The sequence below is a fragment of the Caloenas nicobarica genome, chromosome 15 (assembly GCF_036013445.1).
Source record: "Caloenas nicobarica isolate bCalNic1 chromosome 15, bCalNic1.hap1, whole genome shotgun sequence".
NCBI classification, from domain to species: domain Eukaryota; kingdom Metazoa; phylum Chordata; class Aves; order Columbiformes; family Columbidae; genus Caloenas; species Caloenas nicobarica.
The window spans coordinates 13,766,163-13,779,566 of record NC_088259.1 but is presented as its reverse complement, the minus strand read 5'-3'; the positions used below and the strand labels follow the sequence as shown (position 1 = coordinate 13,779,566).

At 45.1% G+C, this 13,404-nt stretch overlaps 1 protein-coding gene across 1 annotated transcript in view; it reads right to left on the bottom strand.

Annotated features, from left to right (window-relative positions):
- Positions 1-13,404, bottom strand: part of BMP7 (bone morphogenetic protein 7) — a 44,201-nt gene that overhangs the window by 12,794 nt on the left and 18,003 nt on the right. Inside the window, exon 2 of the mRNA XM_065645530.1 lies at positions 6,832-7,024. Within this exon, the coding sequence (XP_065501602.1) occupies positions 6,832-7,024 (193 nt within the window). The remainder of the gene's footprint in view (positions 1-6,831; positions 7,025-13,404) is intronic.

The following is a 13,404-nucleotide window of genomic DNA, read 5'->3' as shown; positions in this document are numbered from 1 at the left end:
CAGGAGGCTGACACTTGCCTACTGATCGCTTTGGTAGTGTCTGGTGCTGGATGCCAGAAAGGAGAGGTGCCCCCTGTTAGAAACACTCCCAAAAAAATTGTCTACATGTCACATAACTGCTATGTGCCCTATGAAATTTCCTTAGGAAACCTGGTGTTCTCTGGGGTCAAGGATGAACAACAAGTACTGCAAAGTGAGGGTGGCTGGGGAGGATGCATGTGAGATCGTGTCTGGAAAGCAGCTGGAGTTATGGAGGTGGAAGGGCTGAAGCTGCCAAAGGGCCGTGGAGGGCTGGCTGGTGGTAGGAGTGAGGTAAGAAAAGGAATCACAGGTGATCAGTGGAAGAGGGAACGACCAGAAGAAGAAATAAGAGGAGACAAACTACAGAAAAAGCAAGTAAAAGTATCCTGAAAGGGAACAGTGAGGAAGAGAATTGCCATGTTGCAACGCGGTAATTCTAAGATAAGAAAAAGGATTAACAACCATGAAGCTTCATGAAAACAATATGTCTTTGCCTTTTGCTGGGGTCCTTTTTCAGCCTCTATGATGTGCTTTGGTTTGTAGCAATGGACATTAGAAGCATATTCAAAAATCAGAAGTATAGCATCTCTCCTAATCACCTGCCTTGATGAGCTGGGGCATGAGGAAGAACATGGACTGGAAAGAGAGACTCAGTGAAAATATGAGAGCTGGCAATTCTGCATTAGCAAGAGAGAACAGGAGATGAAACTCTGCAACTGTATACTATAATGCTATAAGGTCTGTACTACTCTAGAGTAGCTCTGTTACCAAAGAGCACCTGCTTATGCATCTGTTTTCTTCACTCACCTTCCCCATCCCCTTCACCAGCTCTGTTATTTTAACCTGCTGGTTGACAGATGGTAGTAAACACCAACGAGCACTTCCAAATGAGATAAAAACAAATGGGAAGGAGGGCAGGCAGCAGAAGAGAAGGTGACTCGCGGTGACTTTCACTGCCTTGCAAGACGAGCGGATTTCTGTGCCGCACTGGCACTCTGGGCAGACGGGGAGCCCTGGGCTCGCCTGGCCACGTCCAGCCCAGGGCCACCGCCACCAGGTCCTGCCGTCCCCCCGCTGCGGCCGGGTACTCTGCCAGCCCAAACAGTGCACGGAGGCAGCCCAGCAGCTGCACCGCGCTAATCCCTACCTGCCAGCTTGAGAAATTACAGATTTAGCAGTGTTTTAAACAATAACCATATTCTGGCACCTTGCAACAGACTTCAAATAGAAATGTGGGTCAACTTTCCTGCTTCTGTTTTAAAGTGGGAAACACTTAAAGCACAGATACGTTAAGTGTCGTGTTGACTCGCCATGTAAACCACAGCCACTAAGCCGGGAGCGTAATCCTCTCATCTGGATGGGTATTCCAACCCTAGAGAAGCTGTTTGGGTCACAGACATGGTGCAAGATAGCGAGTTTACTAATGGGTAGCCCAAGGACAGAGCTGGCACAGGGAGATTGGGGCAATTCACATCCAGGTTTGAGCAGGTGGAGGGAGGAGAAGGCAGGAAGGCCACCATGGGAGGGCGAGAGGAGATCTGGGGTTAGAGGACATCTGTTTGGATTAAAAAAGTGCAGTAGCCAGACTCCAGTTTGCTTGGTGTCGTTGCTTAGAGTCGGCTGCAGCTGTCCAAAGACAACCTTAGGAAAATATTTTTCAGATTTTCCTACTTCGAGAGGGCCCCAGGATCTCCCTGGGCCTCTCCCTGGCACGTCTGCAACACCCTCTGTACACAGACCTGCTGCAGCCCTCCTCCCACACCTTCCCTTCCCCGGGATCCCCTGCTCATCCTTCCCTCTCCCTCCCCAGCGATAACAACCCTCCCCAAACACAGGCTGGGCCACAGCAGAAGGGTTTGCTGGAGGTGGTTTCCAGCAAGGACTGGTCTGAAAACTGGCTGTGCTGGTAGTGAAACGGATCTGTGTAAATTTTGTTGAACCTTAGGAGAAATTCAACTCACTTTAAAGACGTCAGCAGATTCTTTATTCTGCTTTGTGTGTCTCTAGGACGCTTGTTCTGTTTTCTATGTGGTGTTTGAGAAGGGTAAGATTTGGGTGTCAAAGACAGGTTACAAGTGGCAACGGCAGTTTGTTACAGAGAGATGCAACGTGTTTCCTAAATATGAAGCCTCTTGTAAAAGCAGCGCTGAGAGAAATGAGGTTATATACATATCTTTGACACTTTACATACAGCAGTTTCTGTTCAGCATTGAATCGCTGTTCATTAGCGCACCACTGAGCTGAGCAAGAGCCCACTGGGTTACGCAAAATGCCTCGTGCCGCTCCCCAAGTGCCTGTGAAGAGTCGAGCCTCGCCAAGAGAGTTCAGGATTTGTCAGAGGTTTTGCAGGCTGCAGTGGCTTTTAGGAATTGTCTAAAAGAGACAACTGGACGCAGCTCTGTTCTTGGAGAGCTACAGGGTTTCCTTGCTAGTTCCCTTGCACCCAAGAGCATATGGAGATAAGTACAGTTATCAACCGATGTGCAGATAAGTCACAAAAGAAAACCCAAGCTATTGTCAGTACCTTTCTAGATGCTGTCGGTACTTGCAGATCCTGTCATGGCGCTGGGGCACAATGTTAAAACAAGCTATACCCTTCTTTGCTGCACCATCCTTAGAGCGATCACACTGGTATTTAAAAAAGCTCCAAAAAGAAGGCACATCTGCATCGCGGGCTGGGTGGGCCTAAGCCTTTCTTAGTTGCTAGAATTACATGTTTCAACCCACAACATGGAAACAGACTCCAATGAATGGGAGAAAGGGGTCTGCAGAGGGGCTCAGGTTTGATCTGGGTGCAGAAGTGGCATAATTTGAAGCACAAACTAAAGTGTTCCAGCTGCAAGTCAAACCCAGGAATGCATCGTGCAGGATCATATTTTTCTGCAGGGCTCGTAACATGAGCATTCAAATCATTCAGTGCCTTTGAAGCCTGTGAAATCCATAATGGCCACAAAGTGAACATGTAGCAACTACATTTCAATTACCAAAGGCCGGTCAAGTACCTGGCTTTATTCTCTCCAGTAACAAAACTCTCATCGACTTCAAAGGGTTTGTGATTTACTCCACAATGCAAGTACTGGGTCCGATGAAACTGGAGACGTGACTCTGGGATGAGGTATTTTAGCTTCTGAAGGTGCAGACAGATGGGCAGGATCGAGCTCTGATGTTGAGGGGAGCTATACAGTCTGCATTTTTTCTGCAGTTTCACGTTAATAAATTGAGGACAATGTCCTGACTGATAATCTGCCCCAGAACTGCTTGGGTACTTTCCTCCCTGGCACTGGAATCTGTTTTGCTTTCCTGCAGCGCCCAGGATGGAGATGGAGGCTCAAGCAGCACCCAGCTCTCTGATGGAACCTTTAGTTCCCACTAGCAGGGTTTGTGACCACAAACAAGGACTTGATGTCCCGCTGCTCAGTACCCTTCTCGAGCCAGTCACTGGCTTTATAAAACTCTTCCCCAGGCTTCTGCATGAGTGAACCATGAAGACCAAACAGAAGTTGGACATGAGTCACTGGACTTTTAAGTTATGCGCACAAAAGCTTTGAAATGTGTCATATTAGTCAAAACATCAACTGTGTTCACAGTGTTTATGATTTTAGGAACATTTTTGTTCATGAATGTACTTGTTTGCTTAATGTGAATAGCTGATGCTTTGTGCCTAAAGAATGCTGCACATACCGTTCTAGAAAGGAGATGTTGCCAGTCCGAAGAGCTTGCCTTGCAATGAATTCATAGATTTGGAAAGTCCAGAAAGAATATTTGATCATTTAGTCTGGTTTCTTTTAAACACCTGTAATAATATATCCAGCCTGACGGAGATAAAGTTTCTACTAGTCAAAGCCCAGAGTGGCATCCTATCTGCCAGAAAGGACAGAGCTGGGCTTTCATTTTTACTGCCACGGTTGTTAGGTGTCTATCTGCCCACGATGGAGCAGGCAGAGGGGCAGGATTTCAGAAACAGCCCGCTGTGGGCACAGCTGTTTGTCTGGAAAGACCTATGCCTGTATTTTTCACCGACAAGAGATGTTGCTGCTTAGATACCTGCCAACCTGCCTGAACTCCTAAAAGCGAGTCATTAATTGTCGAACTGCTCATACTTATGGTTTATTTGAACTGAGGGCACACCATCACAGCCTCCAAACTGGAGGCTCATCTGAGGTTTAACTGAAAATCGAGCCTTCAGCATATCCAATGGTCTCTTCACCCTCAAAGGAAAAAATCTCTAGTCAGCCTCAGCCTGGGCTTCTCAGCTGCATCCCATGCTGGTTTTGTGGCCCTAGAAGCTGCCTCGATCTCTGCTGTGTTGCTGTTACGAGGGAGAAGCGAAGCTGTAGCTGCCTCCGAGCTGCTGTGTCTTGGTGCACATCACAGGGGGGCACAGCCCAGGAGAATAACTGGTGTTTCCCATCCCAAAAGGCAGTTCCAGTAATCCCCTGGGAGATCCCACCGCTCCTGTGTCATTGTAAGAGCGCAGGGAGGGGGAAAACCACTTGTTTTCTTGTTGGCCGTTGTACCTGCTGTGCTCAAGGAACAGGAATCTCCAAAGCCCAACGTGAGCACAGGTTTTCTTGCCTGTGTAGGGGGGAGAGTTTGGCTTTGTTTTGCTCTTGTTGCTAACAACGTCAGACGGGTCTGACTTTCCAGCCCGCTCAGGATGAGACAAACAGCCAAGGAAGCATCAAAGTGTTTTTTGATCAACGTTGGAGGGAGTTTGTTTTCTTTCTCCACTTGCCCAGTGACACATGGGCTTGGATGACTGGTTTGTGACAGAGCTGGTTGGAAAATGTCAGTGGAAAAATGCAGAAAAAGAGCAAATATTTTTACAAATGTTAGTGACAATATTTTTACCTTTGGTCAATCCAAACCAACAGGAATATTTTTTCAGCACAATCTGTTCAAAACCTGTCATTGCCTGTGCCAAAATGTATGCAGAGGGTGAATATGTACAAACACTCATTAAAAATACGGTTCCTGTGGTGAATGTGATGCAGTCAAATTGTATCTGAACTTGTAAATGGAACATCTGTATAATTAGCAAGATTCCTCACCTCCTCCAGCCAATGGTTCATGTACATTCCTGCCCTTTGCATACATTTTTGCTTTAGGAATAAGAATTTGAAAAGGAGACAGTTTGCAGGAACTCTTGCTGCTCCACACATAACTATCCCCAGTGAGTTCCTTGCAGCCCTCTCTAAACATGGTTTTAACAAACCTGCGGATGTATCGTTGTAAATTTAAGGTAATAAATGTCATCCAAACTCTGTCAGTAAGATTCCTTGTGGGCACCTACCTCACTCAGCAGGATCTGAAGGAGAATGTCCCTGGCATCAGATGAGGAAGGACATTGACTCCAAGAACAGGTTTCTGGCAATCCCCTAATGCCCTGGCACACTGGTGACGGCCTCTTCATCTCTTGTTTCTGCTCTTCCCGAGAGTGAAAAGTCATCCCTGCAGGCTTGTACCTATATAAACTACTCCAGAAATACAGCAAAGGGAGGCTTCTGTCTCTGGGAGGGCCTAAGAGGGAATAAGCTTAAATGCTTGTATTAAGCAGGACATCTAACTGGTTCTATGCACATTTGTGGCTTGTTGCCTTCTCCTTTAAGAAAGTCTGGTTCAAATGTATAGTTTGAATTATCATTGTTTGATAAAAACAGATGAATATTAGCATAGCCCCTGAACGCTTCAAATAATTGTGTCATTAGAAATGCCAAGTGAACCCTAAGCTTTGACCCATAAAATTGAAATTTCAGATGTGGAAGAAAACACACCAGTGTTTAAATACTTTTACCATACAGCAAAGCTGGTAGAAATTCTCACCATTTAAAAATGTGGATAAGATTTGCTGTCATATTTTAATGGATCAAAAAATGCAAAACTTTTTTTATTCTGCCTTTTTATTAGCTCTTATAAAAATATAAAGCCAGAGTCCTGATTACACTATTATTTTTTACCCTTTTGGACTTTCACCTTTTTAAATCCCTAGTGTTTCTCTTCTCATAAACCTAAATTAGGGCTGTAGTATTATTACCCCATATTTAGTAGTCCTGGAGAATAACTTCTGACTAGCATGTGACTGTAAATGCTTTTCATGTAAATAAATGCAACCTCACTTTTGGTAGCATTTGTATGAAAAGAAATATGTGCAATGAAACTAAGTGCCTTTGATAAATGGTTTGGGATTGTTGATTAATTGGAACTAAAAACAGATGAGAAAATTGAACATATGTTCTTATTCAAGTTCCCTAGAGGATTTGTCAGGGAGCTTGGAAGGGATTTAATAGCTCATCTTGTAGTTTTGCACACAAAAAACAATCAGTCAATATAAAAAGCATGGTGTCGCCCGTCTTTGTTAATTAGGGATCTTGAATGCCTTTGGTAATAAAGGCTAGTAATTAAGCTACAATTAGAAAGGAAGCATTCGGATGTGGTTTTGCCACCTCAAGATCCATAAGCAGCAGGAGGGTAGGTCTTCCAGAAATCTTGAAATACTTGGAGCTGACAGTCTCTTCCTGCACTAGCACAGGGCCAGAGCTACCGGGTGCTCCCAGGGCCTGGGCGACAGCGCTGGGGATGCTCCTGGGGGCACTTCGCCCCGTGCGCTCGGCGGGTGGCCGGACACGGCAGCTCCGCGCCCACCACATTAGCACTGGCTGAGATTTCGCTCTACAACCCTAATGCCTAAGCCCAGCTCTTCAGACGTGTTCGCTGATGGCACTGCTATTTCGAAAAGTATTGGACGGAACTTTTGGAAGGAGCATATATTGTGTTTGCGCTTTCATCGGGATTTCCTTGTGGGTCACTCACCTTCCCGGGTGCTCCTGGAGTACTTGGTAGACACTAATCTGGAACGTTTCGTTATCGAAGCGTTCGCGGATGTAATCCTTATATATTCTGAACTCGGCAGCCGTCACCGCTTCCCCCTCTGGGATTCTGGAGAGATCAAACCTGAACTCTCGGTAGTGGCAGCGCTGATGGTGAAACTCTCTGTCATGCTCCACTGAAACAGAAAAACAGCCCATTAGCCACCTGCTTTGTTCCCTTTCCCTTCACCATCAAACAAGTCTGCAAGTTGCCACAACAGAAAAGGGCAAGAATATCTGATTGCTGCATCTCGTGCTGTTGTTTGGTTCGTTAAAGCACGTAGGAAACGCACGACTCTATCTGGGCTATTGCAAGCATATATGTGTTTATCAGACTCTCTTTGAAACCGTTTTACAGCTGGCTGGTACAGGGTGTGGGTGACTGTTGTGTTTAATTTTTGGCAGCTTCGTATTTGACAAGTGATTCTGGACACTCGCCACCGATAACGACCGAGCTGTGGGAAGGACCTGAAACACACAGATGGGGCTTTTCAGGGGTGCTGGTTCTTGGCCTCATTCTGCTTCTGGAAATTACACACGCACACGTGCATACCCGCACACAGACACACACAGATTCCAGCCCTTGAGGCTTTTCGTGCCCGTGACCCACAGTCAGTGCCAGCTGAATTCATCACAAACTCACAGCCCCGCTCCAAAGGGTCAAAGCTTTCATTTTAAGGCATCTTTAGTGATCGGGGCTGTGAAGCAAATGTTCAAAAAAAAGGACCTTCTCCCCACCCTGCCTATGAAATAACAAGACGTGCCAGAGTCCTCCCAAAACAGTGTCGGAACGGTGCGTTGTCCCACCGAGTGACACGTCTGCCTGTCTTCTGATGGACCAGCCGATGGTCTCGTGTAACGCTGCTTGCGGGTATTGAACCGGAGGGTCGGTGATGTGAGAAACAAAGATTTCGAGACTGTCCTTCAGCGACGGGGAGGAGAGGTGTCAGTGCCCCAGCCCGGCACATGAAGTGAAGTGCCCTTCTTGGAACAAATTCCAAATTAAATAGACAAGTCGGACAAAGGGAAATGGGGAAACAGAGGTAGAAGGGCTGAACTGACTCGCCAGAGGTCACACCACATGTCATTTTAAGAGCCGAGGTTTGAAGCAGGGACTTCCCGTATGTCCCAGTCCCATCGTCTGTCCACTTGACCTCCCTGCAGCTCGACTGCACAATTCAAGTAGTTAGCTCCGAGATTTTCTTGGCAAAGAATGTGTGTCTTTCTACGGGCCTCATTCTCTTCTGGCAGCAGCAAATCCATTGTGTAAATCCATTGACTTAAAAGGAATTACTCCTGAAAAAGAGGAGTTTCAAGCCCAAGTCTGGAAAGTGCTATTTAAATTTACAGCGCTGCACGGCACAAATGCACGTCGGCACTCGCGAGGGCCTCCCCCGTGGCAGGGACAGACTGGGGGGCACCCCTGGGAACCGGCTGCGTCCAAGGGCTCACACGGGGCAGGTTCAGTGCAGCTTTGCTGGCTGGGATTCAGCAGCTTGGCCGCGGGCTCTGCCTCCTCTCACACATCGTTCCGCAAGGAGTCCAGGGCTTGGAGTTTGCCACCGAGTGATTGCTGCTCAGGGAAACACTTCAGAGCTCTTCCTAATAGCCGGGATTCATCTCAGAGGAGATTTTTAAGTGTGAAACCCCTAAACTTTCCAAGACAAAGATGATTAAGTTTTATACGTTGGGCAGTTTTAGAGTGCGCTGAATGAACAAAGTTGTAGCGGCACCTTGAGCTACAACATCTCGTACGGCCTCAGGCAGATCAATCAGGTCCCCAGCTCCTGAAGTGGGGGAATATTGTGAATATTCACTGGTGTTTGTAAAACACTCAGCAGGCTAAAACTGCCTTATAAGTGCTAGCAGCAGTATTAAATGTGCCTCAATTCCTTTCCTCCAAGGTATTTTCAGTAGAATAAGAGAGAGAGAGTATGATTTCAGTCTCAAAGGAATTTGTCTGCACCTAAATTACAGAGGGGAGGAAAAAATATTTTAATATGGAATAGCTCCTATAACCACAGCTATAGAAGAATGAATATAACGTTGTGTGGTTTCAATTATTAATATATTACGGATAGCATCACCAGCAGGATGTATTATAGAGAGGTCTAGCAGTAGGATGTACCAATGTGATTTTCTTCCAAAGACACGGGAAGGTTGAATTTTCAAAAGAAGGTGGGTGCACCTTCCCAGTGTACGTATGTGGCGACAACTATATCAGCCAACACCAGTCTTGAGCTGCACTTCATACACAAAGTTTGACAACAAACACACGAAGACAAAACTTTTTTGGGTGCTGCTAGAGTGCATAGTGATTCCCACTGCAGAGCCCTAGAAAAAATGTGTCATATTAGTACGAAAAATTAACGGCCAGGGTCATAAAATAAAGATCCCCAAAGTCTGAACTTTCCCATGCTTTGCAGATGTTTGGATGTAGGGTTTTGGGCTGAGCCATCTTTAGTGTTAAAGTAAACATTCCTGTGGCTATAGTCATTAAGATCATGAAAATATGTGGATATGTAACTGAAGAAAGAATCCCAAGAAACCCTTCAACTTGGTGTTTATTGTTTTTCCCCCTTTTCTTTGCACTCTGGACCTATCTGCTGACCCAGAAGTAACAAATCCTTTCAGAACTAATTTATGAGAAACACTGACCCTGAATCAACATCTGTTAGATGACTGCAGTAAATCTTATTACATAATTAAACACCAAAATCCATGTTAAAATAACGTTAAGGGTCTGACTTGAACTCATAAAAGCCAGACTCTTCATTATGAAGGCTGAAATCCTATCCTTAACGCATGCTGCTGTGCGTTGGTATTTGTGAACATATGGTACAGTATATATGACCGTGCACTTTTTGTAGACCCCAGGAATACCTTCAGCACAACAGCACGAGGTAAGCAGGGGAGTGCTCAGGAACTCTGAGTTTCCTGGGTTTGATGGGTGTGAGTCAGACCTTTGACAATACTGCAACTGCTTCATTTCCAATTAATTACCTGAGGAGTTTCAAAAGGGGGGGAAGGGGAGGTGTTTTTTACCAAAAAAAAAAAAAAAGGTTGGGGAAGAGCGGTATTTTAAGTGTTCATCGAAACAGTCAAGAGAATTGCTACAGCTTTTTGAATACTACTGTGGTTTCTTTGTTAGATCTATAAAATCCATGATCCCTGTTGATATAACACACCGTAATGACCACCTTTTTGGTCATTCTTGAGGGACTTAATCTCAGCTGTTTGTCAGCCATATGTGTTAAGTGCTCCCTTAAAAGTCATCAAGCAATACAAATTCTTGCTGGCTATCCTTAATAGCCCATCTGCCCAAAGAACTTGAACTCATGTTTGTCCCAGGTTCATAGTTCTTACAAATCACTGCTACCCAAAGACTTTGGTCAATGGTGTTAGCCCAGCTCCTAATTTCAAACACTGGAAATTCCAGCTCACAAACTGTCACAATTCAAATGCCTTGTCAAAGCAGCTGCTTGGAGAGGAAGCCAAAGATCTGGATGTGCAATCAAAGGTTGTAAAATATGAAAAGGAAGAATACCCTTGAAAAATAATTCTGCTATGGAACAGACTGTGTGCTTTAGCGGATTTCCACTCTTAAAGAAACAATGCAAAGTCGCTTACAGGTGATGCATGTGTAAACGCATGCCCCTCCTCATTTCTAGCAGTGGTATCACATTTTGGAGGCACAACCACTGTAGACAAATTGTGACCTAATTTAACACATGGCTCAAAACCTGCTGGTGCAAAATAACTCTTGGGCATGGTGACTGTGGCAGTTAACCGTAGCTACGGTAGGTGGGGATCATCAGACACTCCCTTTGGCATAGTCCTTTGGGAAAGGTTGAGACGATGGGATTTGAAAGCTGCAGCATGGAGGCACACAAGAGACTCATGAGAAAATAAGCAAGACACCAAAAAGCGTGCAGGACAACTAAGGTGATCCAGCCGAAACAAGCGCATATCTTAGGTTAGTGGTTATCAGTAAATTTGCCACACCTCTGTTGCAAATATGCAAGTAAGCTCAGCATCTTTGAAAGTCTGGCTTTGACTATCTGTCTGCAATCTGCATGCTGCACAGACTGCACCCATCCATCTGATACAGATAGGGCTCTGATCTCCCTGAAGTCTTTCGTCTCTCCAAACCGACTGTTGTGGCATTGTGGTGATGCAAGAGGAGGCAGGACCGCATAGTTGTGCAATGACCGGGATGGTTAAAAGAAAACATGATGGATACATGTGCTCAGGTGTGAAGTAGCCAGCTATCAGATCCAAAAATATGGGAAAGCTGGAGATAAAATGTCAACAAATCTTTGGTACTTGTTTTGACATGACTTAAAGCGTGCTCTTTTCAGATACAAAACTTGAAAACATTAAGATGCAGGGAAGAAATGTGTAGTTACAGCTAGAATTGTTGAAACCAGTACCAAAAAAAGTAAGGTTGGACAGAAGGCCTTGTTATCCTGGTTTAACACTTCAAGGTACCCAAACTTCTAAAGCAAATGAAAAAACATCAGCATAAAGCTGGGAAACTTGAACTAATCCCATGTTGGGTCATTTTCGCGAGAAAATACGTTGAGACTAGAAATGAGAGCCCGGACTGTTTTCAGCTACTTTGTAAATCGCTACTGGTAAGTGAAAAGCCAACCTGAGCTAATTCTGTAAACACTGGTGGGACCACTGTAATGTGGATTTTGTAAGTTTGTAATGTGGATTGACAGTAGGCAAGGTCTGACACATGACAGCAAAGATTATGCTGAGAGGTGGCTCACAGTAGTTATTATTTCTCTCTGTACATACCAAAGAAACCATACCCTTCTAGCCTTAGCCAGCGCAGTAGCACAATGTCAATCACTAACTCCATGTGTCAAGCAAAGAACCAGTGAATCACAGCAGTAATTTTCCAAGAATTACTGTGTTAAAAAATAAATTACTACAGAAGCGTTAAAGAGCTAATCCAAACCCCGGGGAAGTCGATAGAAATATTTCCACTAATTTAAATGGATTTCATGGGAGGTCTTAATTTTGCTAATCTACCTTCTTAAGTATTTTTACACTCTTGTTTTCTGAAGATGTAAAAAAATATCTTTTTTTCACTAGCAAAGTAAATACCAGATGAATACATTCTGTGCTCAGGCTGCCAAACTCGGAAAGCTTCGGTAATTCCACACCTCCTCCTCCCTGGCACATTTGAGTGATGCACTTGGAATATACTTTGAATATTTAAATGAGTAAAAACTTAAATTTTCCTGTTAACACTTTCACCTGATGTGTATTGTTTTTATAAGGCACTTTAGGAGCAGTTGTCTCATTTACCATAGTACTCACAGCAATTAAGAGTGCTACTTGTTTCTCATTTACAATGAAAAAAAGCACCAAAAGGAATGTGCAGTAGGGTGTCTGTAACTACTTTGCTCCCAAAAAAGGCCAGAAGGGATTTGTAAAGGACTTTAATCTCAAATAGATTAAAGGTCCTGAATTCCTGAGACTGAAAGATAAGCCAAAGGAAAATAGATTCCAAAAGACAACACCCCCTCGCCTCAGCCTCTCGGCCAGGCGGCTGCAAAGCCATCAGCAGTTGCCTGCGAAGCCCCTCAGAGATTTGGATGCCAAAAAAAATCTGCCATGCTCCGGCATCAAGGTCTAACAGGTTTTCAGAGTCTACCTGCGCCTGCCTGGCCCCAGGGACTGAAGGAGTCGTGTAGGTGAGCTTAGCGGGTAGGAAAGTCTTTACATGCTTTGCCTCCGATAGCTGCAGAGCTGCAGAAAACAAGCCCTATTTTTTCAGAGATAGCTGAGGGCTGGCTGGCTTTTCCCGTGAGCTCCTGGATTTTAGCCTCGGTGCTTTCATGAAAGGGCAAACTACACTCTGACTTACACCATTTTCACCGAGCAACACAAAATCTTGTTAGAATTTTCCTAGAAAAAATTACATCCAATTCTCTCCATCACCACCTGTAGAGATCCAAGCCAAAACTTCAGAAAATCTCTTGCATCATTTCGCTGTAGAGTACGAGACTCCTTGAAACCGGCTGCCCTGGGACCACCAGCTCTGCCTGGGGTCCACGAGCACTTGTAGCCCATGTCCATAGCTGCTTGCAAAGGGAAGGTCCACTCCTACCTACTGCCTCACCCTGCTGTCTCCCTTGGGAAGCAGATTCAGCTGGAAAATAATTTTCCCTTTCCCAGATGAGTTTTCAGGTGGATCCCATCCTCGCTCAGCTCAGGCGGTGGCAGGAGGATGACGGGGGACATCCCGTCAGGGAGGGCAGAGCCACCCCTCGGGCTCTGGGCTTGCAGCCCTTGTGAAACTGCGCTGTAAATTTTCAGGATGCCAAATCTGAGACCTCTTGATGGGATTCTAATTAACAGGCGTTAAATGTTCCCTCTATAAATTGCACTTCTTTGTCTCCAAATTGGTGGATAAAACCATGTTGCTTATGAAATATAGGCCTTTTCTCTGTATGCTAGTGAGGTTCAAGAAGGAGGAAAACAATTAGGGAAAGAGCCA